The 17,899-nt window shown below is 35.1% G+C and overlaps 1 protein-coding gene across 1 annotated transcript; it reads left to right on the top strand.

Moving 5' to 3' along the window:
* Window positions 1–3,982: 3,982 nt before the first annotated feature.
* Window positions 3,983–17,395, top strand: alb.S (albumin S homeolog). The gene is given in 15 exon segments (NM_001094461.2): window positions 3,983–4,099; window positions 4,710–4,776; window positions 5,476–5,605; window positions 8,305–8,507; window positions 8,746–8,878; window positions 10,047–10,144; window positions 10,532–10,661; window positions 11,150–11,364; window positions 12,320–12,452; window positions 13,338–13,435; window positions 14,164–14,302; window positions 14,807–15,030; window positions 16,036–16,168; window positions 16,298–16,362; window positions 17,289–17,395. Coding segments are annotated over 14 exon segments (1,824 nt in total). The 5' UTR covers window positions 3,983–4,020; the 3' UTR covers window positions 16,340–16,362; window positions 17,289–17,395.
* The last annotated feature ends 504 nt before the right edge of the window (window positions 17,396–17,899 follow it).

Raw genomic sequence — 17,899 nt, 5'->3', positions numbered from 1 at the left:
TGGCCTCAAAGCAGGTGCTTATTTTGAATTCCAGGCTTGGAGGCAAGTTTTGGTTTCATTAAAACCAGGTGTACAAACAGAGTCTCAATGTAGGTTGACAATCCACATGGGGCTACCAAATGGCCAATCACAGCACTTATTAGGCACCCCAAGAACATTTTTCATGCTTGTGTTGCTCCCCAACTCCTTTTACTTCTGAATGTTGTTCACGGGTTCAAAACAGGTTTTTTTAGCATCATCCACTTGAAGGTTCTTTAGAAAAATAGCTGATTGAATCCCACTTATGACTTCTAAAACCATGGGCAGCTATGGATTAGACCGGGGGTCCCCAACCTTTTATACCTGTGAGCCACATTCAAATGTAAAAAGAGTTGGGGAGCAACACAAGCTTAAAAAGTTCCTGGGGGTACAAAATAAGGGCTGTCATTGGCTATTTGATAGTCCCTATTTGGAGTGGCAGCCTACAGGAGGCTCTGTTTGGCAGTACACTTTGTTGTTATGGAACCAAATTGCCTCCAAGCCTGGCATTAAATAATAATTAATACTTAAGGGCCTATCTATGAATCCTCATTTTTTTCTGGTCAAATTTTTAAAGGGGAAACACTGAAATTTTTAGAGGGAAAAAACAAAAAAAAGCTGATAAAAATCCAAATCCAAAAATGCTCCAGCTAAAACCAGTTGAAACATTGTAGAAGTCAATGGTAGATGGTCCCTTTAACAATTAGAACGTGTTTTTTTACCTTCAGGATTTTCAATAGTTTTGGGCTGTTTACGATTTTGTGTGATGTGGGAATGAGTACAGTGCTTCAGTTAGAAGTTCCCATTTACTTTTATTAAAACATTAAAGATATGACCATGCATGAGGTGAATTAAGATATAATGTTCACTTATATTTTTAGGTTAGCAGAAGTCTACAAATTGATAAGTTAAAGTTTTTCGCATTAAGTCCAAATTTATGCCAATGCAGGAACTTAGCAAAATATGCAAAACTCGCACATCAGTTCTCTGCTAAGTGGCCTTTCCCACCGAGTAATATCCATTAAACTTGAATGGTCAGTGTGTGTGCACCTCAGCAACCATTTCTGACAGATACATATGTGCATATCTGTATGGACTTATATATTTTATTCCATCAGAATTTTTGTAAACAAATCTTTCAAATTATCATGCAACTGAAAAGTAATAAAATATAATAATAATAATAATAATAATAATAATAATAAAAGTAATTAATTATGTATTCATAATTATAGAAATATAGATATGAATCTAATTTTGGCATCAAACCCAGATCACTTTAATAGTATATTATGTCAGGGATAGAGAACAGATGGTATCAGAGAATAAACATGTACCCAGCATTTCAAAAGCTACATATTTACTTTATAAAAGTCATTGTGTTATAGCACACTTCTTAATGCTAACACAGCAGGTTCTTTCAGGTAAAACTGCAGGGATTGACCAATGTTGTTTGATGTAGTGTGGAAATGCTATGTAAATATGACTTATAGTACTAATGATTTTATCGCAATATATTGTATTTTAAATATGTGCAGATAAAATACTACTACATTCATTGGAAGAATAAAGCGTTACAGCATTCTGTTGAATTAAAAGCACAAAGAAACCAACACTTATATTTTATATTTTGAATATCTCAGAAAATTATCTACACCTTTTTTCAACCACTAGGACCAGTATGTAAAATGCTTTTATGCTTTATTTTTTCCTATGCACTTTAAATAAGAATTGATCATGGGGATTATTAACTACATTCAGGGAAGATTGCAAAGAACATTAACTATCCTGCATGTTTTTTGTACTTTGCACCCGTTTCTGTATGCAAAAGAACTGCCATAGGTCTTTACTCCAAAACAGAATTAAGAGACCGGAATCCTTACCTACAGCACTGCTGCATCCAACAGTGCTGTCTTCATTGGGGAATGGGCTTGGGGGGGGGGTCCAGTGACCATTTTAAAGCTGTTAGTAGCATTCCTGACATTCAAGTTTTTTTTTTCCGGAGAATAAACTCGATTCAAGTTTAGTCTAATTCGATTCAAATTCGATTGGAGTTTTTTGGGTCAGTAATATTTGTTTGCATTTTAAATATTTAATTTTATGTTAAATAACCTCCCAATCGAATTTCGAGTATTATCGAATTTATTAGAGTTTAAAAAAACTCACATGTATTCAAAATTTGACCTTTAATAAATGTGCCTCTGATTGTTATGAGTAGTTAAATGTCATCCTATTTTTGTTGAATGTGAATGGCTCAGTAAAGTTAAAATTTACACTGTCTCAATTGAGAATGGATTGTTATTCTTAGTTATTATTTTTATGAGACTGATTGGAACTGCTGCTCATTTTTACCTCAACAGCATTCCTTAGCCCTATTATGGATTCTGAGCTCAGGAAATATGGGTTCATACCTTAGAAGGGGGCTTTTAAAACATTTTATTTACATTTTTGGATCCATCCTGAGATCTATATCTTATGGGATGGAAACTCGCATTCATTGGGGAAAGCGTCTCCTGACCAAAGCATTGTAGATCTTCTCCACTGTACCTTTTTACAAGACCCTAAGACAAATTTTTACAGTCACAAGTTCACTTTTATGGCAATTACACACAGGTGTTCGCTCCTCTGTTCCCTTGTGGTGGAGCTATTATACATTCCAATGCAACTGAATGCAGGAGTAAATGTAGCCCCTTCAATCACACAGCCAAGTGCAGAACACAGATAGGGGAAGATTTACTAAAGGGCGAAGTGGCCAGCGCTAGTGAAAGTTCTCCAGAAATCCCATCCGCAGGGACATCACCAATTTATTAACAGGTGTAGAGGACAATTAGCTAGAGAAAGAGACCATCCCTAGCATAGTTTTGCGCCCTATCACCAGGAGAATTTTCACTCAGACAAATGATCATTACTCACTAAAGTTCGAATTTTACTGAACATTACTTTTGCCAGAATTTCCTTTGCCACCTTAGACCTGGCAAACTGATAAAATGAAGCTACATCCTCCTCAATCTTATGTCAGTGACATCATATTCTGTATGCCGAAAAGTCATAAAAGTTCTAAAAAAACACTGGCGTTTTTTCATATTTTAAAACAGGATTGCCTTCAAAAGTTCTAACTATTTTTTGTGCTAACTTTTTTTTTTCAACCATCAGAGGGGCAAGCCACATTTGTTTTAGGGTGGGCTGATGTCTAGGACATTAGAGGAACTCTTTTGTCTTTATTATGCTTCCTTGGACATTTGTAATAATAAGTGGCCACTTTAAGCATATGCACCAACATCTCTAATAAAGACGTCTATATGACCTATATGTACCTGCCCTATTCAAATTGACCTAAGCATAAGAGTATTAACGAAGTTTCGCTAGGCAGAAAGTTCACTATGAAATGCTCGCATTGATCAATGTTCAGCTGCAGAGACGCAACTTCGCATTTTAGTTAATTAACATAGTGGTAACAAATTTATGCCTGGCGAAGTGGCTTGAAGTGTGGTGGAGCCTTCGCTGGTGAAAATTTCCCATATAATGCAAAAACAATAGAAAGTTGCATTACACTTGTATTAGGCTTTTTATTGTTAATAAATGCTTTTACAAAGAAAAATGTGCAGACAAAATGATCATATGAGGCTATTTGAACTTTGCATATAATTGGACCAAATGAAGATGTGGGCCCAGACCAATACACTAGCATACGCAAAGATCAGTTTGCTTAACCTTTTGTTCTGCAATTACCAAAGACTTTGATTAGCCCATGCTAGTTTTTTCCCTTTAATTTACAAGGTCTTTAAAAAAAAGCAGCAAATCAATATACAGCAACAGCAATACATTATTTGACCTTAAAACTTATTTGACTTTAGGAACTCCACAAAGCTAAAACAACTGCAAACAAAACATTTTGATAGGTTAATCATTTTCCAGATCTCTCTGAGGAATGGTATAAAACAAGTGATATCAATCATTTCTGATCAGGCTTCTACGAGGTCCCCACCTAATACATCTCCAGTCATGAAGTGGATCACCCTGATTTGTCTGTTAATTAGCTCCTCTTTCATTGAATCAAGGATACTTTTCAAAAGAGATACAGGTAAGCCTTAAAATGCATTCATCGTTATTGAAATCCAAAGACATCCAAATCTAATATTAAAAATATTATTTTTGCAGTAATATTTTTTATGTTAATTTTGAGTATTTAACTAATTACATATTATTATGCATTGTGCAATTAAAGACATTTAAAAAAACGGAGGATTTCGGAAACATGGGAAATTTATATTAAGGTAGTTGACAATGAAATAGAAAAGATGATTTTACTATACAGTAGAACAAAAGATATATGATTAGCACACAACTGCTTTGACTTGTAAAAAGACCAACAAAAACCAAGGGTATTGCTGTTGAAAAAAATACATAGCCTATGCCATTTGTAACGTTAAGCATTTACTTATATTATAACTTTAATTGGAAAGTTCTGCCCTATTTTACTATATCCAGTTCATTTAACTTACCAATTACAATTCAATTATAGAATTCTGTTTGGGATTTTTTACTTGATATTCTCAATACTCTTCATATTCAGCCTGCTTTCTCTTTCTGTGTCTTTTCATGTTTTCATACTGTTTCTGTGCATGTCGACCTATTTGGTATAAATTTATATATATATATATTTATAATGCTTAATTATGGCTATCTTGTAGATGCAGACCATCACAAGCATATTGCTGATGTATACACCGCATTGACTGAGCGGACCTTCAAAGGACTGTAAGAATTATATCCAAATATACAATATACTAATAAAACATATAATTACACTTTTTTGCCGATCTAGGATTGTGATTACATTGACCTTGCATGATATGCTGAAAGCAGTCGTACTTTTCTTGTTTTTTTTTTTTACAAGTATTGCACTTTAGTACATGATATCTGACTACAGAATAAGATTTTCAGTTTGTTAGATGACTTTTTAAAGTCACCCTTATGCAGTATAGCTTTATATAGTGAATAAAGTACCTCTTGTAATATATAAGGATATTATAAGTTACCGAGGAGTTTCATGACCATATAAAAACACGAGGCCGAAGGCCGAGTGTTTTTATACAGGTCATGGAACACCGTGGTAACTTCTAATATCCTCATATTTGGCAACTGGGGGTACTTTATTTAATATAATACACACATTTCAGTGAGTCATATGACAGAAATGACATCAGAACTCATCGTTTATAACTGATGACTTCAGAACTCACCGTTTATAAGGATATAATTTAAAGATATAGATTTAATATAATTTAGATATATATATAGTTTAAAGATACAAGATATTCATGGCTTTTGTGTATTATACTAATATAACACTTTTCTATGTGTTTTACTTTTGATAACTTGCATCTTTATCGCCCGCTTTGAACAAGAGTCTAATATGGTGGATGAGTTCCTTATTCAATATTATTATGTTTGCAGTACATTGGCTATTGTCTCTCAGAATCTCCAGAAATGTTCGTTGGAGGAGTTATCTAAGCTGGTGAATGAAATAAATGACTTTGCCAAATCCTGTATTAATGACAAAACTCCTGAGTGTGAAAAACCAGTGGTGAGTAACTTTTGCAGGTATTTAAGATTGCTTACTAGGAATATATTTATACTTTTAACTCCAAACCATTTAGTACAGTGACGTTAATCTGTTCAGAAAACGCTATAGCCTTCAATTAACACAACCCCATGGTTTATGTACTAAGCGTGCCAGATAGGGCCAGGGCCAGGTTTACAGTGCCTCTTACTGAACAATTTAGCTCCACACATTTTGCACCTCTTGGTGCTTTATCAAAAGCAAAACTGGGGACTAAGTAAATTCCCTCAGTAAGAAAACAGGAAAGTTAATACATGGGAGTAAAGGGGCCAGCGGTATTTCAACCAAGTCTGCATTCCATCAAAGGGACCATTGTTTTACTTTGGGGCTCCTCTTGATTTATGGACCTGGACAAGAAAAAAGCATTATATAGTTTACTTTGATAATTCAAGTATTTCATACATACAGTGGCGACCCTAGCCCTTGTTCCAACCGAGTTGGTTTGCTGTTGCCACCCTCCTCCCGCATGCTCGAATTTTGGTGCCAAAGCAAGTTTGTTATGATAGCTAGGGGGCTGCTGCTGTCTGGGGCGAGTTTCTCAACTCGCCTCATTGGCGCAGCACCCCTGCATACAAAAGTTTCTAAAATAATGGAAGATTCCTGCTGTGTGGAACTTGAGCCAGCTTGGTCACAGATCAGGAAATTTTTTTTCATCAAACTTAACAGCCCATATCTGAAGCCTGAAGAACAAGTTTGGTAAGATTTAGGGGCCTATTTACTAAAATTAACATTTCTTTTTTTTCATGAATCTCTAAAAATTCATGTTCTTTTCTATATTTCTTTCAAACGCTAAAAATTAGACATTTCTTAATTGTAAAAACCACAAATGTAAAAATACAAAAATTCACCATGTAAAAGTTTGCAAGGTCCTGTAGAAGTCAATGGGAATTGTGCTAATCCTACTGACCAAAGGGGCCGCTCCAAGCTCATAATCCTATGAGGCTGCTCCTAAATTTCCTCCCCACTGCACATAATATAGGATTCCAAGGATAAAGACGACACTCCAGTAAAAGGAAGGCAGATTTATTGCAGTAACCTGCAAAATTCATACACTTTACGCATTTGGGAATGAATCCCTTAATCATGAGCATGTGTATGAATTTTGCAGGTTACTGCAATAAATCTGCCTTCCTTTTACCGGAGTGTCGTCTTTTTCCTTTGTAGTGCTAAACCTATTGACTCTTTTTTAATCAATTTTGGTTTTTGGTTTTTTCACTAGGAATTATCGGAAAAACTAAATTTTGGAGGTTTATAGTTAATCGTATTTTTTTTGGATTGCTCAGTGCTTTTTAAGAAGCATGAATGAAAAAAAGCACTGCATGATCCGAAAAAATATGAATACTTATAAAACCTCCAAAATTTTGTTTCTAAAACCGCTTCAAATTTGAGGTTTTTGGACTATTACTAGCAAAAGAAAATCAGAAATCAGTAAAAGTATGAAATTATGAAAAATGGTCCAATAGGATCAGTGCAGCTCCCATTGACTTCTGTAGGACATGAACAGTACCTGTACCTGTACTTGGCACAGTTTTTTTTATAAATTTAAGAAAACATTCAGATATTTAGAAAGTTTTTTAAATTTGAATGTTAGTAAATAGGCCCCTAAATTCTAAAGCTCTAAACTCACATTTAAATAAAACTGCCCCTAAGTTTGCATTTGGCCAGCAAACTAAAATCAGAATTGTCAGTACAAATTTGAGATTTGTTTATCTGGAAACCCACTGTTTCAGAAAGCTTTACAGAAGACAGTTTAAACAAACATGTCTCACTTTTTGTCCAATTTTCCTTTCTCTGTAATATTAAAGTACTCCTCAACCCAAAAAATATTTTTGCCTAATAAAAGAAAACACAATTATAAGCAACTTTTCAAAATTAATGTATTAAAATGGTTATCACTTTAAGGGGCAGGTTTATCAAGGGTCGAATTTCGAAGTGTAAAAAACTTTGAAATTCGACCATCGAATGGCATTACTTCAATATTCGAAGTCGAAGTAATTTATCGAATTTGGCCATATTCGGTCGAAGTAAAATCGTTCGATCATACGATGAAATCCTTCGAATCTAACTATTTAATCGATCGACTGATTTTACTTAGACTTCTAAAAACTCAGCCAAATGTTGGCTATAGGTTCTAGGAGGTCCCCATAGGCTAACATAGCAATTCGGCAGGTTTAAGGTGGTGAAGTGTCGAAGTCGAACTTTTTTAAAAAGACAGTACTTCGATTTTCAAAGTCGAACTTTTTTACTTCGAATCAAAGTCGAATTTAGGCCTATTTGATGGTCGAAGTTTTTAAATTCGAAAATTCACTTAGACCCTTAGTAAATGTGCCCCTAAATGTTAAATAAATAGCAAGAATCAATGTTGTGGCAAAGCAATTCTATTTGCCCTCTTTTCATGTTTAAATGTTTCTAGTAACCCTAAGGCACAGTGCCCCATATTATTTATATAGAGGGTTCCAGGTACTAAGCCTTCTGGGTAATAGATCTTGTATCTGTGTCAGAAACTGAAATCTTCCAGCTTGAAAGGCATACCAGAAACATCTGCACTTGTTTCACCACATTTCCCCACAGTGTAATTGCCATTTATTATCACCCTTCCCAGAATTTTAAACAGAATTTGTTATTGTGCTATTTTTTCACTAATTGATTTCACTGTTTTATAGGGCACCCTGTTTTTTGACAAACTCTGTGCAGATCCAGCAGTGGGTGTTAATTATGAGTGGAGCAAAGAGTGCTGTGCCAAGCAAGATCCAGAGAGGGCTCAGTGCTTCAAGGCGCACAGAGATCATGAACATACTTCAATAAAGCCTGAACCTGAGGAAACCTGCAAATTACTCAAAGAACACCCTGATGATCTTCTCTCAGCGTAATTATAAACAATTAATTTTATTTTTCCAAAACGTATGTTCTAATATACAGACATATATTTCAGACTAAGACCTGCTGCGTATCCCTGGCATTATAACAATGATTGAAATATGCACATAGTTACCACTCTCTAGAAAATTTTAATGTAATAATAGAAATAGGCCCATGACCAAGAACATTTTCTTCAGCCAATACATTTGACATTTTATTTAAATTATAAATGAACATTTTTATAGGTTCATTCATGAAGAGGCAAGAAACCATCCAGACCTTTATCCACCAGCAGTATTAGCATTAACCAAGCAATATCACAAACTTGCTGAACATTGTTGTGAAGAAGAAGACAAGGAAAAATGCTTCTCAGAAAAGGTATAGGGTTCCCCCCATACATTTTCTAAGCTCACATTAAGCTCATGTGTAGGGCATTATAACAACTCTATTGTCTTTATAAAGGTTCCCTGGACATGTGTTATTAACAGTGGAAATGTAATGTATTTGCTGCAACATAAAACATAAAGACGTCCATTCAACTCTAAATTTCCCGCCGTACGTAAATTAACCTGAACGCAAGACCTTTAGCGAATTTGCGCTAGGCAGAAATGAATGCTAGCGCATCTTTGCTTTGAGTTGCTCGCATTGCCGAAGTAACACTAGCAAAAAGTCACCAGCGTTCAGTGGCCATGACAAAACGCCACATTTTAGTAAATTTGCGTAGTCTGAGCAAATTTTTGCCTGGTGAAGTGTTGTGCTGGGTGCAAAGTGGACGTTGGCGAATTTTTGCCAGTTAGTAAATCTGCCCCTAGATATTTAGATCATTCCAGCTTTGCTATACTGTTCAACTTCTAATAAGTTGACAAGTTGCTATATTGTGAAAAGCTTTGCTCATATTGCATAATATTGTAATCCACTTTATGTTTTGGCATATTTATTGGCTCTAAAATGTAGCAAAGTACAAATATAAGCATTTACAAGTGCAGCGCATTATTTATTTTCAGCAGCACATTATTTACTTAAATATTTACATCCTTTTAAACTGATGAAGATTTGATAAACACATTCTGTTGTAATAACTGTATGAAAAGTGTGAAAATATTAATATAATAATATACTTATATTTGCATTCTCAGACAAATGTAGAAATTATCATTTCTGCCCCAATTATTTTAAGGGCTAATATATGAATGCTTCAACCTCCGAACTCAAGTAATCTGATTCCTAAACTCCCAGTTCTGCATCCAAATTTCTCTGCTGCCGATTGTATTTTTTGCCTAGATGAAAAAAAATAAAAGCTTGACAGGTTTTAGGTGCCAAGCTTTTTATACTTTTGAAAAACCCACTCTGGAAAAAAAATGATCATCAGGAAGCCTAGGTATTTAGATGTGGAAACCACATGTGATTTTACTACCCGATTCCTTAAGCCCTGGAGGCTTGATAATTACTTAACCTATTACTAACCTGTTTCTTACAATGGGATTTGCTATATTGAATGTCTCCCTCGTATAATGCTTTCTTTTTCTTTAAAAAAATTTCTTTATAGATGAAGCAACTTATGAAACTAACTCATTCCATTGAAGATAAGCAACATCATTTCTGCTGGATTCTGGATAATTTTCCTGAAAAAGTTCTTAAAGCACTGTAAGTTGCTATCTATAGTGACATGATTTGTAGTAAGTAAATTAGCTTGATATTTGGGCTCTTAATATAAGACCATGCCACTTTAGTTTTGCGACAAAAGAGTAATAGTTTTGTAGTAAGACTGCTAGACCTTAACATCATCTCTGTGCCCTTAACATTCTGCCTGTGATATTGCACTCTATACAATATTTTTGATTGCATGAAGTTACAATTTACTGATTACTTTAAGAGGAACATTTGAAAAGTTACAAGGGCTGGAAAACAGATAAAGAACCTTGAATCAGTATCTATTTAATTCTGAATAGTGTCAAGTTAGAGACATGTCAGTGAATCCTGTTTGAAATGGCTTTCATTGTGTTCTTTTCTTTTTCATAAATTGTATTTCAGAAATTTGGCCAGAGTGAGCCACAGATATCCTAAAGCTGAATTCAAGCTTGCCCATAATTTAACTGAGGAGGTTACACACTTTATTAAAGATTGTTGCCATGACGACATGTTTGAATGCATGACTGAGAGGGTAAGCAATTCTGGGCAATCACACGGTTGATTAACTCCCTTTAAGGGATTTGATGGATCACACCAGGCCACTAAATTGCTATGTAAAACACACGCTCCAGGTATATGGATTGTCCAGAGACCTGTTATCCAGAATGTTCCGGATTACTGGAAGGTCATCTCCCATAGACTCAATTTTAATTAAATATTACAATATTTTAAAGCATAAAGTTATTTTTACTTGATCCCTGCTACTATATAATTAATGCTTATAAGTGGTATAACAATCCTATTAGTTTTATTCACTGTTTCTCTCTCTCTCTCTCTCTCTCTCTCTCTCTCTCTCTCTCTCTCTCTCTCTCTCTCTCTCTCATATTTATATATATAGTTTTGTAGTGTTGCAGGCAGTGTGTCAGCATGCACCCAATGTCCTCATTAACTTGGAAATTATATTTGTCCTCTATTCAAAAAATAAAATCCTGTCTGTGAAATTTTTTCCAATTCTGATAGCTGGAGCTTACTGAGCATACCTGTCAACATAAAGATGAGTTATCATCAAAACTTGAAAAATGCTGTAATCTACCTTTGCTTGAGCGTACATACTGCATTGTCACCTTGGAAAATGATGACGTTCCTGCTGAATTGTCTCAGCCAATTACAGAATTTACAGAGGACGCTCATGTGTGTGAGAAGTATGCTGAGAATAACGAAGTTTTCTTAGGAAGGTAAAGATATGTTTTACATGTATTACACATTACAATATATTACATAAAAGTAACATACAAGACTTCAAAATATTTGTGTTTAAAAGTTTATCATATGTATAGTTTATCATATGCATACTAAAGTACTTGTAGGTCAAAACCATGTAGACAAATATGGCCCAACAGTAATAATAATAAGTATAATTTTGTAATAAAACCAAAAACTACAAGATGCAGCCTCAGCTCAGCTTTCAGGGGTATATTTATCAAAGAGTGAAGTTAATAGTGAAGTTCCGCCACTAGAGCGAAATTCCGCCACTTCCCATTCATTTCTATGGGGTTTTTAAAGGCGTATTTATCAAAGGGTGAAATTTCACTTTCACCCATTGATAAATACGCCTTTCAAAATCCCATAGAAATGAATGGAGAGCTGCGGAATTTCACTCTAGTGGCGGAACTTCACTCTTTGATAAATTTACCCCTCAGTGTCTAGACAAAGTTGATGAGCTGGTTAGAAAGGTGATATTTACTCATACCCTGGTAATGTTCACTGTAATAGCCTGCATCCAAAAATGAATATGTGATTTTCTCCAACAGATTTAAAAGTACAAATATAAAGTTACAGGCTGATGTTAAGTAGTTACGTTTAGAAGTATCCAGCCAGCGTCCCTGTTACTGCTGAATTACAGTAATTGATTTCTGCTTTGCCTAGGAAATCCTATACTTCAGTTCTGTCTATGACAGAAATCCAAATTATTTTTCAGCCCAATATTCAAAGTAATTTTGCCTTAAAATAGCATTTGTAATACATTTGTGGCATGGTGTTGATTTAGTGTGTAACATAAACAGCCAGTTTACATTATGTACAAAATAAGATATTTTTGCGAATATCACATTGCATTCATATTATAGACTGCCTGTACTATATTTACGTTATTATTTAATGCATGTAATGAAGTATGCATGTGTTTTATAGATATCTCCATGCTGTGTCAAGAAAACACCAGGAATTGTCTGAACAATTCCTTTTGCAATCTGCAAAAGAATATGAATCTTTGCTGAACAAGTGCTGCAAAACAGACAATCCTCCTGAATGCTACAAGGATGGAGTAGGTTTCTTTTATTCTTTAATATCCTGTATTAACTTAAACCAACCTTATTTACAGTGGTATAGCTGTAGGTAGCCCTGTTATTGCACGGGGTCCTGAAAAGCAATACTTACTATACAACTGAACCCCCAAATGGTATTTTTCATTGCTGCTATGAAGAAAAAAATATATATTTCTGACCACAGTGCTACCTGAATTACAATTAGAGGGTAACAGGTAGGGATGTCGCGGACTGTTCGCCGGCGAACTTGTTCGCGCGAACATCGGCTGTTCGCGTCCGCCGCAAGTTCGCGAACGTCGCGCGACGTTCGCCAATAGGCGTTCGCGTCAAAATCGTTCGACCATTCGACCATTCGATCGCTAAAATCGAAGGATTTTCGTTCGAATCGAACGATCGAAGCCATTGGATTGAATGAAATCATTCGATCGAATGGCTTCGATCGTTCGATTCGAACGAAAATCGTTCGATCGAACGATTAAAATCCTTCGATCGTTCAAATCGAACGATTTTCGGATGTTCGAAGTTCGCGAACTGTTCGCGAACTGTCCGCATTTTTTGCCGGTGTTCGCGAACGGCGTTCGCGAACACATTATCGGCGGTTCGCTACATCCCTAGTAACAGGCCTGTTTTGTCAAAAAATTTCAGCAACTGCAGCATTTTTTTTTAATAAAATGGCAAAGTGGAGTGAATGGGAAGGCAAATTAATAGTTCTCTGATCTGAATGGTTGATGTGAAAGGCAAGGGTTGCAATATAATGACTGTTTTTATTTTGTGGAACAAAAATATGGCATTTTGTGCAGCTGCTGAAAAAGTAAATTGTGTGGAAACGTTTGGTCATCTAATTAGAGTTCTTGATTTACATCTATTATCTCCTTTCATATTAGGCTGACAGATTTATGAATGAAGCCAAGGAGAGATTTGCATATTTGAAACAAAACTGTGATATTCTGCATGAACATGGAGAATATCTCTTTGAAAATGAGTAAGTTTTACAGATACTGATTTATAATCTCTTTATTTACACTTGGAGAGATATGGGTGTTGTATCATGGACGTATATATTCAGTAAAAATGACTGGCTAGGGCCATGTATCTCTTAAGAATCTTATCTATAGAATACCCAAGATGGGGTAGATTGCAGAATAGTATTTATGAGTTTATATGGAAGTGTGAAAAGGTCAGGATCAGTAGAAGAATAAACTTCTAGGGGTACTGGGCTTACTGAAAAGAATTTAAGGTAACAGAAATACAAACATGGCATATGTTGTACAAATCAACTGAACTGAGCAAATTATTTTGTTGTATCCCAAATATTAATTTTACAATATAAGCTCATGCAGAATTTCCTGTTTATTCGGCAGTAAACTAATATGCAAATGTATGCCATTTAAACATCTGTAATTTTTATTCTTAATTAGATGTTGACCTTTGTTTACTATTTTACACCATTTTTTTCTAGATGAAAAAACTGTAACTATTTACCTAGGTCTTCAGTGGTACAAAGACCAAATCTATTTAAACTCTTCATTTTGCAAATGAACCTGAATCTTCCACTATCAAGCTGCTATGTCCCAAACAGAAAAATATGTGGTTAATCATCACATTGACTTTATAAAATGTTTTTTAAATGATGCAAATATGATCACAATTAAAACACATTTGTAATTTATTATATATATTATATAAACACAAAGTCCTTTCTGGTTTCAGATTGCTCATAAGATACACAAAGAAAATGCCCCAAGTGTCAGATGAAACATTGATTGGAATAGCACACCAAATGGCAGATATTGGTGAGCACTGCTGTGCCGTACCTGAAAATCAAAGGATGCCATGTGCAGAAGGAGACGTATGTATAGAATGTTTGTTATGTTTTGCTTACCTTGTGCATACCTTTCTATATAACCTGTTTGTCTAATTGCAGCTGTCAATTACACTTTGTTTCCCACCAATATGGGAAGAAACTCTCCCCCTTCCTTGTTATAGATCACTGATGTCACTTTTATGGAGTGCTATAATTTTTTAATCATAAATTCCGGCATACTTTGCACACATCTTCCAACCAACTTGAAAAGAAAAGCCTGCCTTACATTTTTTAACCTAATGTTTATGGTTGTGTATGAAATACTCCCTGTCCATTCCTCCACATAAATATACACACCTACACACAAAAACAGCAACACTCCTAAACCTTACAGATTGTTAAAAAATTCAATATTAATACTATTATCTCTTTAAGGCTGATAAACAACAAAGATGCAAGAACTAATGAAATTTAGTTTATATCTTCCAAAAACAGCAATGTAATAAAAGTGTTGCATTGATATTGAAGTTATATCTTTTCCTTTTGAAGCTTACCATTCTCATTGGAAAAATGTGTGAAAGGCAAAAGAAGACATTTATAAATAACCACGTTGCTCATTGCTGCACTGACTCATATTCTGGGATGCGTTCATGCTTTACTGCTCTTGGTCCAGATGAGGACTATGTACCACCCCCAGTTACTGATGACACATTTCACTTTGACGACAAGATATGCACTGCTAATGATAAAGAAAAACAGCATATCAAACAGAAGTAAGTCTTTTATTTTCCATCTTGTCATTATATTTTGATGTAATTACACCAACAAAAGAAGTCTATGGGAATCCTGGCAGACTTTAGAGCATAAAGTCACTTGAGGTGCAACCCACATGATTCCATCTGGAAAATCCTGCCATTTCGATGATGAATGTGAATGACTGAGAAGGTCAGAGTATGGTTATAGCTCAGTTATTACTTATATCTTTTGAGAATACCATTATAAAAAAATGAAGCTAATGATGTGAAGATATGGAATATACTGATATCTACATTAAACCTATATAAGTATTTATGCATTAACACAATGACACTATTCCTGTAAGTTTACAGAGTGATATTCCATACAGAGGCTTAATGTGAGGTGTGTATATGTAGCAGTTACATTACCACAAATACTGTATCTTCCCCTAAGTCCATTACGTAAATGTTCTTTTAGCTTTTACAAGTTTTGCAAGTTAAAAGCATTAAGGTTCACCTTTATGATAACATAGATAACTGGCCTAGTTTTAGCTTCTATTTTATTGGTCTTCATTCGTTATAGTATTTGATTTATTTGCCTTCTTATTCTACCTCTTTAAAATTCATAATTATAATTTCTCTAATATTTCTGTTTTCCAGTCTGTCATTCTAACTATTGTCTACTTTCTAATGAAAATATACCCTAGCAACTTGCTAGAGATTTCAAAGTAGAGACCCTATCCTACATCCTGGCTCAAGGCAGACAAGACCGAGATTCTTTGTGCTATTAAGCCCCGCACAGGGACACTTTCACCAGATTTTCTATCCAGCACAAGAAACAGAGGGTAAATTGCACTTGCCCTTAGTCTTCTATAACTTGTGCAAAGCTCTTTGATAATTAACACTTAAAGGTTAATTTTCAGGTGAACTGCCCCTTTACATGTTGTTAGATATTTGCAGAACATTTTTTCATAAAATAGCTCAAACTTGGAAGAAATTAATTTTATATACTGTACATTTATATCATTTTTTTCCTTATAGATTCCTTGTGAAGCTGATTAAAGTTAGTCCTAAATTGGAAAAAAATCACATTGATGAATGTTCTGCTGAATTCCTTAAGATGGTACAGAAATGCTGTACTGCAGATGAACACCAGCCATGTTTTGATACAGAGGTATGGCAATTCTTTTGTGTTCTTTATATCATTAAAACAACAGACTGAGTATGTTCAATTGCTATCCCTTTCCTTACAATCAAATTTTGCCTACAGCATATCTCAATTCTTATCTTATTTTTTGCACAGAAACCAGTACTGATTGAACACTGTCAAAAACTCCATCCATAAGAGTCCATTAGAGCAAAGGCCAGGTAAGATCAAATGCCCTAAATCTACAACACTGTATACAAGTGAACATACATATATAAACATATATGCTTATATGCTTTTTGGATGTCAAAGTTGCAATCAGTGGCATAATTACAGACGAAGTAGACTCCACAGCTGCAGGGGGGCCTATGGAACAGGGGGGCTGGACTGTTGGGGCTGCTTCCTCTGTAGCTAATAAGAAACCAACTCCAACCACTCTCTTACCTGTGGCAAGGAAATAGGACTCAAGTTGGCGCTGAGTGGGCGGAGTTTGGGCAGGGTGTGGGCGGAGATGGGGCAGGGGTGTGGGCACGGTTGGGGCAGGGCAGAGGCGGGACAGGAAGTTGGTGAGAGGAAGGGGATCGGAGTGCACCGGGGTACCTCTGAAGATTTTTTTTGCAGGGGACTCTAGTTATGCCACTGGTTGCAATGTCACTGATATAAATATATTGAGATAAATTATTAGATTGATATAATTGATGTTGAGATGAGATGAGAAGTGGGAGCTAAACTTATGGTACCAATGTCTTGTGTAACTGTTTGTCTGCTGAGTTCTCAGAGATAAAGAGGCTGCAGGCTTTGCATAGTGGAGTATATTAAAAGATCTGGTAACCATAACAGAAAAGCTTACAGGGGTGGAAAGAGGGTGATGGCCAAATGACAATGATAAAGGATATAGAAGTCTGAAGTGGGCAGATATTGGCTTTGGAATAGCAGTTGCTCTACTGAAATAGAAAAATAATAATCATATAAATATTAACTATACTACTGAGGTGTTTTGCATTATGACAACATTTTTATTATTTTGATATTTCGTTCTGATTAACAACGTGTTTAGCACTCTCTAATCATTAGAACAACTTTACAGTCTATACACCAGCCCATCATACAGTTGCATTGGTTTAACACAATCTCTTTTTTCATGCAGCCTTCAAACTCACTGAGGAACATCTTCCATCTCTCACATGAAAAAAGTTTCCTCCATCTGAAAAGAAAATTTGTTCATTCAACTGTCTGTTGAAATAAATAAAGCGTTTAAAATATATATATTTATAGAATGTTTTATTTGTTGTCTCAGTGTCACATACACACACCAGAACTATATGGTTAACTTTTTTTAGTCTGATTTTCATGATCTCTTTCTACCCAGAAAATCAAAGGTTACTTAGATAAGGAGACACATAAGAACAGCTGAACAGTGTGGTGTTCTTGTCAATTAGTACAGTGTGGTATATCCATTGAGCCTTCAACTGGATAGGATAGGTGTTTGGGAAGATGCTTTATAACAGCACCCATTAGATAAATACCGATTACTGCCCTTAAACAATCAAACTTTCAGTATAATGTTTTATAAATACATGTGAATAATAGTAGTTATATTAATAACTGTACTACTGTTGGTACAGTATTAGTACCAACCAAATCCATTCAATTTCAGCCTGTTTTTCAGTGAAGAGAAATGTATACAATACATTACAATACAACAGCTAGCAGAAAATACTCATTAATGGACCAGTAACATCAAAAAAATGTTAAAAA

The sequence above is a fragment of the Xenopus laevis genome, chromosome 1S, assembly GCF_017654675.1.
Source record: "Xenopus laevis strain J_2021 chromosome 1S, Xenopus_laevis_v10.1, whole genome shotgun sequence".
Classification (NCBI taxonomy): domain Eukaryota; kingdom Metazoa; phylum Chordata; class Amphibia; order Anura; family Pipidae; genus Xenopus; species Xenopus laevis.
This window is presented reverse-complemented; position numbering and strand designations above follow the sequence as displayed.